Source organism: Hippocampus zosterae, chromosome 4 (assembly GCF_025434085.1).
Source record: "Hippocampus zosterae strain Florida chromosome 4, ASM2543408v3, whole genome shotgun sequence".
NCBI classification, from domain to species: Eukaryota; Metazoa; Chordata; class Actinopteri; order Syngnathiformes; family Syngnathidae; genus Hippocampus; species Hippocampus zosterae.
In genome coordinates this window covers 29,185,853-29,197,877 of record NC_067454.1, presented here as the reverse complement: position 1 = coordinate 29,197,877, position 12,025 = coordinate 29,185,853, and the positions used below count along the sequence as shown (strand labels likewise).

At 45.8% G+C, this 12,025-nt stretch overlaps 1 protein-coding gene across 1 annotated transcript in view; it reads right to left on the bottom strand.

Moving 5' to 3' along the window:
- The window catches only part of dok4 (docking protein 4), a 54,128-nt gene that overhangs the window by 9,055 nt on the left and 33,048 nt on the right, over positions 1–12,025 (bottom strand). The window contains exon 5 of the mRNA XM_052064096.1: positions 5,707–5,896. Coding sequence (XP_051920056.1) covers positions 5,707–5,896 — 190 coding nt within the window. The remainder of the gene's footprint in view (positions 1–5,706; positions 5,897–12,025) is intronic.

The following is a 12,025-nucleotide window of genomic DNA, read 5'->3' as shown; positions in this document are numbered from 1 at the left end:
ACACGTACTGGACAAGTTTTATTTCATTCAGACAAAACACTAAGAATCAGGGCGTATTTAGAGTTGGGGCCCATTTTTTTTTTGGGGTCACCCTGTATAAGATAAGATATCCTTTATTTGTCCCACACTGGGGAAATTTACAGTCCCCACCAGCAAGAATGTAGGTAGAAAGAAGACAGAAGAAAAAAAAAAAACAACAAACACTGTTCAATTACCGTATTTTCACGACTATTCGACGCACCGTACGGTTGGGCGCAGTCTCATTAATGGGTGACATTTCTGTATTTTACACATAGACAGACCGCACTGTACCAATGGCCGCAGTTTTACAGTGGTAAAACATACGCCAGCTTAAACATACGGCAGGCATGCCCGCACTCTAACACGTTAGCCTCAAGCATACGGTAGCATGCCAAGACATACAGATACAAGCTAAAAACACGTTTTTAAAAAGGCAACGGAAGCAGAACTGAGTTCGGGTGTATTTTATTTAGCCATCGTACAATGTTATCACGTTTTTCGATCAATCATCACCCAGAAATCCATCAAAGTCCTCATCCTCTGTATCAGAAGCAGAGGACTGCACATCCCAGTTGTCATTGAACGCATCACATGCTAGTGTGAGTTGCTACACATTGCCGAGCGGAAAGAAGGAGCAGCAAGAGCAAAGTCAACATTTCTCTCGTGTGAAGCTTTCCCACATTTGAAAGTAAAGAACAGAGCGAAACATGGTGGCAGCGCGTGTGTGTGTAGAAAGAATTGAACAATTGTGCAAGTACCGTAATCCATCAAAAACGCCGCGTTCCCTCTCGTTGTCAGAGTCACTCTCATTGCCATGTGGCTCCACAGAAATTATGCCGGCTTTGCCAAAAAGTCAAACAACAGTGCAAGCAGACACGTTCGTCCAAGCAGCCACAATCCATTTGTAAATTCTGGCGTAACTCGCCCAGCGCTGCCTCTCACTCTTTGTAAAGTTGTGTTTGCCATCGATCATCCATTGTTCCCAAGCCGTTCGCAACTTTACTTTGAACGCCCGGTTGATGCCGTGTCCAGCGGTTGGAGTTCTTTAGTCAAGCCTCCGGGAATAACGACAAGCTCAAAGTTCATTTGCTTGACTTGGTTTTTCACCGCTGCTGTGAGATGGGCACGCATGCCAAAAGCATAACCGATGGCTTGAAGTTTGAACTGAGCTTCGTAGGCGTGTCTCTTTGTCGAATTTATTTTCGGGGGTTGTTAGAAACCAAAACCGGAGTTGTTTTGCAACAATGCACATTGCCACACTCTATACAGGTGTTTTTACCTGCTTGCGGGGTCCCTTTAGCGTCCACCTACACGCCCACCCTTCACCATTGGCGGACTGCTCCCCAGCTTGCCTGTCCTCTCTCTCTCTCTCTCTCTCTCTCTCTCTCTCTCTCTCCCTCTCCATATATGTATATATACACGCCCACCCTTCCCTTATTGGCCGACTTCTTTCCCGCATGCCTGGCCACAGTCACTTCCGCCTTTTCTCTATGTAAACAGCATGTCGGCTGTCAGTCAGATTTCGGAACTCAGCGCATACAAAAGACGCTCTGCACCATAAGGCGTCCTGTCCATTTTGGAGAAAATTTAAGACTTTTAATGGCGCCTCATAGTCGTGAAAATACGGTAAGTGCAATATAAACACAAAATGGATAAATCGCAGTGCTATTTACAAATGTCTTTCACATCATTTAATTATTATTATTATTATTATTGTTGTTATTTTTATTCAGCAGCCTGACAGCAGTCGGTAGGAACGAGCGTCGGTATCTCTCCTTCTTGCAGCATGGGTGTAACAGTCTCTGGCTGAAGGAGCTACCAAGTGCTGTCAGGGCGGGCTGGAGGGGGTGGGAGGGATATAAATATATATAAAATTCTCATCTCACCCCTCGGGTGGTGTCCGTCCCTCATTCAGCTCGGGTCCTCTACCAGAGGCCAGGAAGCTTGAGGGTTCTGCGCAGTATCCTTGCTGTTCCCAGCACTGCACATTTCTGGACTGAGATGTCCGATGTTGTTCCCGGGATCTGTTGCAACCACTCATCTAGTTTGGGGGTCACTGCCCCGAGTGCTCCGACCACCACAGGCACGACTGTCACCTTTACCTTCCAGGCTCTCTCCAGCTCCTCTCTGAGCCCTTGGTATTTCTCGAGTTTCTCATGTTCCTTCTTCCTGATGTTTCCATCACTAGGGACCGCTACATCCACTACAACGGCTTTCCTCTGCCCTTTATCTATGATCACGATATCTGGTTGGTTCGCCATTACCATCTTGTCAGTCTGGATCTGGAAGTCCCACAGGATCTTCGCTCTGTCATTCTCCACCACCTTCGGAGGTGTTTCCCATTTTGACCTTGGGGTTTCCAGTCCATACTCCTGTATATATCCTATATATATATATATATATATATATATATATATAATATATATATATATATATATATATATATATATATATATATATATATATATATATATATATATATATATATATATATATATAATGTCTCTGTTGGAATGCTACTACTCAAGCAACCCTAGTCAGAGGGGTTACATGCAGAGAATGTGGACTAATTGGTTACTTCGAAACCCACAGTCACGGTTGACCATGAAACAACTAGTAACTCAGTGTTTCAACATCCACAAACGCTAGCTGCTGTCATAACTTGAGATTGATGAGGTCCAACGCAGGTTCCATGGTGAAGGCCCCCAGGCTGCCAGATCAGAGGAGGAGGTCATACCAGAGATTGGGGGGGCAGGCAAGCCCCAATGAATGCAGATGATGAGATTGGGAGGCCAGCCCCAATGAATGAAATGATGAGCGAGGCAGCAACTGACCTGAAAGCAAAGACGGCTAAGTGAAGTACCACCTGAAAGCCTCATGGAAAATGTGAATGCAGCACTGAGGGCGATCCCCACTGTAACGATCACGGAAACCAATGTGCTGATATACGCTTCCGCATCAGTGATCCTTGAGATACTTGGCTATAAGAGCAACCATGGAAGCCATGAGATACGTTACCCACAATGGAAAAGACGGTTGGAGGCTAAGATCAAGGCGGCTCGGAAAGATGTGAGTCAATTGACGGAGGCCCAGAGAGGTGTGATGAAAAGGCCGACACCCGAGAGGTACATCCAGATGACCATACCTGAAGCACTCGAAACTGCCAAACAAAGGCTCCAAGCCTTGTCCAGCCGCCTAAAGCGGTACACGAAAGAGATTGAGGCCAGACGAATAAACAGGCTGTTCGCAACACAGCCTGGGAAAGTGTATGCTCAGTGGCAGGGTCCTAACAACAGACGCTGACCTACCAAGACTGGAAACTTAAAGGTACTGGAAAGGCATATGGGAGAAGGAGGTTGCACATAACAGTAGTGCACAATGGCTGGTGACCCTGAGAGAGGAGCACAGACACCTCCCTGAACAGAACCTAGTTACCATAACAGTGGCAGACATACAGGAAAGAGTCTCAGATATGAAGAACTGGACAGCACCAGGTCGGACATGGTCCACACCTACTGGCTAAAGAAACTAACAGCACTCCATGAGCGCCTAGCAGCACAAATGAACCAGCTGCTGAGGGATGGGACTCGCCCAGAATGGCTAACCGAAAGGTGAACGATCCTGATCATGAAGGATCCCTCAATGGGTGCAGTCCCATCCAACTATCGGCCAATAACCTGTCTCTCCACAACATGGAAGCTCATCATTGCGGCTAAGGTAAGTGGACACATGGATCAATACATGAGCGAAACACAGAAGGGCATTGGTAGAGATACCAGAGGAGCCAAACATCAGCTCCTGGTTGACAGAACAGTCGCACAAGACTGCAGGTCCCGACGTAGCAACCTGTGCACAGCCTGGATTGATTACCAAAAAGCCTATGACTCAATGCCACATACATGGATCATTGAATGCTTGGAGTTGTATAAGGTGAACAGGACCCTAAGAGCCTTCGTTGCGGACTCAATGAGGATGTGGAAAACCACACTTGAAGCCACTTACCCAAGTGTCCATCAAATGTGGCATATACCAAGGTGATGCACTCTCCCCACCACTGTTCTGCATAGGACTGAACCGACTAAGGCAAGTAATCACCAAGACAGGCTATGGATACCGCCTCAGAAATGAAGCTACAATCAGTCACCTCCTCTACATGGATGACAAAGCTGTATGCTAAGAGCGAAAGGGACATAGACTGATCCACACGACCAGGATCTACAGCAGCGACATCGGGATGTCATTCGGGCTTGAGAAATGTAGTGGGATGATGACTAAGAGAGGAAAGGTAGTCCGCACTGAAGGGCTCTCACACCCTGAAGGAACAATAGCAGACATTGAGGACAGCTACAAGTACCTTGGTATGCCACAAGCCAATGGCAGCCTCGAACTGGCAACAAGGAAATTCAGACCACGGACGTTAAGACCCAAAAGCTCCTAACCATGCATGGAGGGTTCCATCCCAAATCCAGCACCCTGAGACTGTACGCAAGCCGAAAGGAAGGAGGCCGGGGACTAGTGAGTGTGAGAGCCACTGTCCAGAATGAAACATCCAAGCTCCATGAATACATCAAGGAGAAGCCTCCAACGGATGACGTACTCAGAGAATGTCTGTGTGTCACACAGAAGCAGCACTTCTGGTCTGTGTTCTGATTGCGACACTGAATTGGTGCTACTTCTGGTACCTGACTTCATGTTAACAACTGAATGATCATATATAGGGAAAACACTAACAAAATATTTGGGTGGAAGAAACAATGGCCGATTCGAACAATGTGCTTGTAGACACGTAATAAAGAATGACACAACTTCATGGCCATCAACACACACTGTTAACCAAACTGCACTAGCCCCAAACTCCTTACTTACTGTGGTGCATACTCCGCCTCCTGTGCTTGAGCCACATGTGACACTGAATTGTTAAACTCCCTTTTCACACAGGAATGTTATTGTCACGTCCCGTGCCCGCCAGCAGGTGGCGGGCATTTCCCTCCGCCAACTGCACACCTGTCCGTTATTTCGGGTTGATTATCTGCCTTTATTAAGAGGCTCTGGCAGTCCACTCACTGCCGGAGAATTCTACGCCGTGCCATTGTTCTCTCGTGCTAATTCCTCTATTGTAGATTACTCGTAGCCTTCTTGCCTTGCGGCCATTACTCTTGCTATTCGCGTTAGTCACTAAATTGTATACATATATATTGCCCAATCAGTACTTCCTCGCACTTTGTTTTTTCAGCGAACGTTTTCGGCGGTTGTTTCCTTATTTCCTGGTCCTTAATTGACCAGCGCTTTTTGTTTACCGTTTCCCTGTCGGGCTCTTTCTGTTAGTCATTAAAGACTCTTTTTGTTTTCCTGACAAGATCTTTCCGTGTCTGCTTTACTGGGAATCCACCCCTTTATTTCTTTTGTTCTGTACGAGGAGATCTGTTCATCGCCTCGGGCAGAACGTGACAGTTATCCACATTATGTAAATTGGGAAACCATTGTATAGGTTATCAAACTAGGATATTGTGGCCTTTTGTACGATGACAAAGTAAAATAATAGTTCCATTAAAATTGAAAATAATTTTTGAGACTCAATGCTGAAGGGTAGGAGTGCGGGGCACAAGCAACTTGGTGGGCAGGCACGCCCCCCTGTGCCCTTGATGATGGGTCTGACTGCAGGAGACTGCATGCATCGAGTCTTACCTTCCTGTCTCGAAGGTAAAGTGAGTGGCATCACGTCCATAGCGTCGCAAGGAGCAGAGTGGCCAGGTGAACAGTTTGGTACAGGGCTTGTGAATGTCCCAGAGGTAAATGTTCTCTTGGGTAATCTGCATCATACACTCTCCATAGATGTCCAAGTTGAGGCAAGGTAGGAAGAATACATTAAAACGCTCTGGGGAAAAACCAAGCAATGACATGAGCAGTGTAAGTGGTAGAGGAGGAATTGATTAATTGATCTAACTTACTTCTAGAATGTCAAGCTTTTCTAGTATGTTCTAATATACCAATTAAATTACCATAGTTTCTTCAGATTAACATGCACCCATATATGAATACTGCCTAACCCAAACCACCCTTCATATCAAACAGCCCACTGATTTTCTGGTATCTACACACAAAACTATTTTATTCGCATTGTAATTTTTTAGATTATGATGTCTATTTGTGTGAGTTCACGTGCAATATTTTGGGGTGTAAAGACAAGCTCTCTTATCTTGCTTACAGTTAAGTTAAGATATCCTTTATTTGTCCCGCAATGGGGAAATTACAAACTTTGTCAACACTTGAGCCTTCTGTCACTGCTTCTGGCGTGACTGTCTCTCACATGATCACACATGAGGGCAAAAAAACAAATAACAGAAGAATTTCACTTCTTGTGGTTGGACTCCTCACGTAAACATGGGGTCTCGGAAAACCAAAGAACAGCAGAATGTCACAGACACTTAACATGGAACAACATCAAATGGCAACATGCCACAAAAGACTTGGAAAATACTTCTTGCTATCTGGGGAACCCTCTTGTTCCAATCATAACATCAGGTAAAATGTATATTTTTATTGACCGGCAAGGTACAATAGAACACAGAGTACTCACACGAAATATCGCAAAGTCCAATAACACGCAAACAAACAGCAATACTAGAACAGTAAAAATACCTAAAACTTTTTTTTTAAGTCCGCAAACGGTCCGCGAGAAGCTGCAAAACAACAGCGAGTCGCATCGAGTATACAGTACTGTACTGTATCTATATACTCCTACAAGTACCTTGGTGTTCTTCTGAACGACAAACTGGACTGGTCTACAAACACGGACACCCTGATTAGGAAAGGACAGAGCCGACTCTTCCTACTCAGGAAACTGAGGTCTTTTGGGGTTCAGGGGTCACTCCTTAAGACGTTCCATAACTCGGTGGTGGCCTCGGCCATCCATTATGGCATTGTCTGCTGGTCAGGCAGCATCTCAGCCCGGGACAGAAAGAGACTGGAGCGACTGGTCAGGAAGGCCAGTTCTGTCCTGGGTTGCTCCCTTGACACTCTGGAGGAGGTGGGCAACAGAAGGATGCTAACTAAGCTAAAAGCTATGATGGCCAGTCCCTCCCACCCGCTCCAGCCTGCCCTGACAGCACTTGGTAGCTCCTTCAGCCAGAGACTGTTACACCCGCGCTGCAAGAAGGAGAGATACCGACGCTCGTTCCTACCGACTGCTGTCAGGCTGATGAATAAAAAATAACAATCATAATAATAATAATAATTAAATGATGTGAAGGAAAATTGTAAATAGTACTGCGATTTATCCATTTGTGTTCATATTGTATTTAATTGAAAGATGTTTGTTGTTTTTTTTTTCTCTGTCTCCTTTCTTCTTTCTACATACATTCTTGCTGCTGGAGGCTGTAAATGTCCCCAGTGTGTGGGACGAATAAAGGATATCTTATCTATATGTATATATATGTATGTATATATATATATATATATATATATATATATATATATATATATATATATATATATATATATATATATATATATATATATATTATATAATTAATTAATAATTATACATTATATATATATATACAGTATATATAATCTATCGTGGTCATAGATAAAGGGCAGAGGAAAGCCGTTGTAGTGGATGTCGCGGTCCCAAGTGATGGAAACATCAGGAAGAAGGAACATGAGAAACTCGAAAAATACCAAGGGCTCAGAGAGGAGCTGGAGAGATCCTGGAAGGTAAAGGTGACAGTCGTGCCTGTGGTGGTCGGAGCACTCGGGGCAGTGACCCCCAAACTAGATGAGTGGTTGCAACAGATCCCGGGAACAACATCGGACATCTCAGTCCAGAAATGTGCAGTGCTGGGAACAGCAAGGATACTGCGCAGAACCCTCAAGCTTCCTGGCCTCTGGTAGAGGACCCGAGCTGAATGAGGGACGGACACCACCCGAGGGGTGAGATGAGGATTTTTTTTTTTTTTTATTATATCATGGAGACATGCTTCCAATGTTATAACTTGCTGTTGGTTCAGTGAACTGTGTCGCTGCTTTATTAAATAAGTTTTTGTTGCAGCTCCGAAAAAAGGAGAGCTGTGGTGTTAATTTTTTAAAAGTCTCAACAAATACAGGTACGTCTTTGTCTGTTCTCTTCCATTCCACTCGAGAGGCGTTCATGGCCTCCTCCAAAAAACGTAAATTAATTATTACTTCAATGAAACCACGAAGACAATCAAGCAAAGAAATATACAAAAATACAAAATAAATTCTGTAGGGGGCATATAGAATTTATTTTGTGATTTCATCGCTTGATTTTCTGTTTTGATGCATTATTTTCCATTTTAGGAGTTTCATTTAAGTACAGTCATAGTTAATTTACGTTTTTCAGAGGTCATGAACGCCTCGCAAGTTGAACGGATGCCTCTCGAGTTGAATGGAAGGAGCGTAGCACCATCTAGCAGAGGCATTGTAAATTGCGCCTTATAATGCGAAGTGTCTAATATATGAAAAAATAGCCATTCATTGAAGGTGCACCTCATAATCCAGTCTTTTAGTGCGGAAAATACGGTATGTTTTAAAAATATTTCATTCGAGTGAATGATCTAAAATTGCTATTATTTGTTTTTCTTTGAAGTCAATTTAGCCTACTTTTGCTAAAAGAGAAAATATGGGCGTTCGTATCGGTGTTCGCTTATTCTTGCCATTGAGCTCACTATTCAAGATCTGTCTCATCATAAGATAAGATAAGATATCATTTATTCGTCCCATCTTTCGGTATTTAGCTGTGGCTGCCCTGTGAGATGCTTCTACATGACTCTAAGGTTATTCTGGCTTCAGGTAGTTCAATTGCTTTGGTTGTGATCATCTTCCCTAGCCTAGATATACTGTATTGGCCCGACTATAAGACAGTGTTCTTTGCATTGAAATAAGAAAAGTGGGGGTCGTCTTATATTCGACCCCCACTTTGGGTACATTATACCCATTCACAATGCTAGATGGCGCCAGATATCATTGAAGCAAATGCTGAACTTGACTCCCCAGGCCGAAGGGAACCTCTGCCACGAAGAATAAATGTAAAAATAGTGGTAGCATGAAGAAGAAAAATAAAAAACAGTGGTAAGAAGGAAAAGAGAAGAAAATAATAGAAGAGATAACAGAAAATGGAGAAACGTAGAGACAATCTGGAGAAAAGCGGGTGAAGTTATGATGTAATTTACATTTCAAAAACCAGAAGCCATCCATTTCATCTTTTCTTTCTTTTTTTTCAATTTAGAATTCCTGGACAATATATATTGGTGTATCTTGCATAAGTGCATAAAACATATTGCACAAAACAACGACCATAAATTCTCTGTCCTTACTTTTACTCTAATGACTTGTGCCGAATGGAATCAGCCAGGGACAGTGTCCAGACAGAAATTTAAATGCACATCTCTCAATGACCATCAGTCAAGTTGAAACAGTAGTTGGACTTCATCCATCCATCCATCCATCTTCTACTGCTTCCGGGGCCAGGTCGCGAGGGCAACAGCTTTAGCAGGGAAGCCCAGACTTCCCTCTCCCTAGCTACTTCTTACAGCTCTCCCCGGGGGATCCCGAGACGTTCCCAGGCCAGCTGGGTGACATAGTCTCTCCAGCGTGTCCTGGGTCTTACTCGGGGTCTCCTCCCGTTGGGACATGCCCGGAACACCTCACCAGGGAGGCACTCAGGAGCCATCCGAATCAGATGCCCAAGCCACCTCATCTGGCTCCTCTCGATGTGGAGGAGAAGCGGTTCGACTCTGAGCCCCTCACGGATGATTCTCACCTTATCTCCAAGGGAGAGCCCGGACACCCTGCGGAGAAAACTCATTTCGGCCACTTTTATCCGGGATCTCGTTCTTTCGGTCACGACCCATAGCTCGTGACCATAGATGAGGGTTGGAACGTAGATCGACCAGTAAATTGAGAGCTTCGCCCTTTGGCTCAGCTCCTTCTTTGTCACGTCCCGTGTTTGCCAGCAGGGGGCAGGCTTTTCCTGCCTACCGCCGACACACCTGTCACCCATCAAGGACTAATTACACAGGCTTTATCTTTGTGCTCGGGCAGTTGACTTACTGCCGGAGTATTCAACGCCGTGCCAATTCTCTCGATTATTGCCCTATTCTATTCGTTGCCGTGTAGCCTTGTGATTGTGATTGCGCGTCGTTAAATCTACTATTGTCTATTCCTATTCTTACCAACTATATTCCTTGCCATTTTCTCGCAAGCGTTTTCTGTTTACTTCCTTTATTCCTGGTCCTGATTTTGACCAGCGTTTTCTGTTTGTTGCTCCCGGACGGGTATTTTGTGTTTTGTATTAAAATTCATTTGTTCTCGGAACACCTTTTCTTTGTCTGCTTTTTCGGGGATCCACCTCATTATCTTGTTGGGCACGAAGCGATCATTTTATCGCTTCGGACCCAACGTGACATTCTTCACCATGACAGACCGATACAACGTCCGCATCACAGCAGACGCTGCACCGATCCGCCTGTCGATCTCCCGCTCCCATAAGTAAGTAGTTGGACTTATTATTTTTATTCAACTACTGCGCCCGGTAGTCCAGTGGTTAGCACGTCGGCTTCACAGTGTGGAGGTACCGGGTTCAATTCCAGCTCCGGCCTCCCTGTGTGGAGTTTGCATGTTCTCCCCGGGCCTGCGTGGGTTTTCTCCGGGTGCTCCGGTTTCCTCCCACTTTCCAAAAAATATGCATGGCAGGCTGATTGAGCACTCTAAATTGTCCCTAGTTGTGAGTGTGAGTGCGAATGGTTGTTCGTTTATGTGTGCCCTGCGATTGGCTGGCAACCGATTCAGGGTGTCCCCCGCCTACTGCCCGAAGACAGCTGGGATAGGCTCCAGCACCCCCCGCGACCCTAGTGAGGATCAAGCGGCTCGGAAGATGAATACTGCGCCACAATCCCTCCTTTGGCCAGCCAGCAAGCACCCCGGACAGACCAACTGGTGTGACACAGCAGTAAGCTGGATGTCCCACCACCCCCACATCAACCATCAGCCGTGATATGCCATCTCAAGGCCCCTGGCCTAGCACCGGTGTATGGGTAAACCGCTCCTCCGTCCCACCAGTCATTCTCCAGCGCCAGAGAAACTGTGTCTGCATGCCTGAGTGCATCACCCACTTTCCTGATCCACCTGCTCTCCAGCAAGTTGGAGACACTATGGCATGAAACTCACCGTAAAACAAAAAAAAAAAATCCTCCTCTGAGTATTTGTCGTTATTTTTCTCTATGTCCTCTCTTTTTTTCTTTTCTATTGCTCCCCTCTCAAACCATGTAATCACCAACTCCAATTTTCAGTAAATATCCATCATAATACATCCATCCATCCATCCATCCATCCATCATCTACCGCTTATCCGGGGCCGGGTCGCGGGGGCAACAGCTTTAGCAGGGAAGCCCAGACTTCCCTCTCCCTAGCTACCTCTTCCAGCTCTCCCCGGGGGATTCCGAGGCGTTCCCAAGCCAGCTGGGTGACGTAGTCTCTCCAGCGTGTCCTGGGTCTTCCTCGGGGTCTCCTCCCGGTGGGACATGCCCGGAACACCTCACCAGGGAGGCGCTCAGGAGGCATCCGAATCAGATGCCCAAGCCACCTCATCTGGCTCCTCTCGATGTGGAGGAGAAGCGGCTCGACTCTGAGCCCCTCCCGGATGACTGAGCTTCTCACCTTATCTCTAAGGGAAAGCCCGGACACCCTGCGGAGAAAACTCATTTCAGCCGCTTGTAACCGGGATCTCGTTCTTTCGGTCATGACCCATAGCTCGTGACCATAGATGAGGGTTGGAACGTAGATCGACCGGTAAATTGAGAGCTTCGCCCTTTGGCTCAGCTCCTTCTTCACCACGACAGACCGATACAATGTCCGCATCACAGCAGACACTGCACCAATCCGCCTGTCGATCTCCCGCTCCCTCCTACCCCCACTCGTGAACAAGACCCCAAGATACTTGAACTCCTCCACTTGGGGTAAGATCTCCTCCCCGACCCGGAGGGGG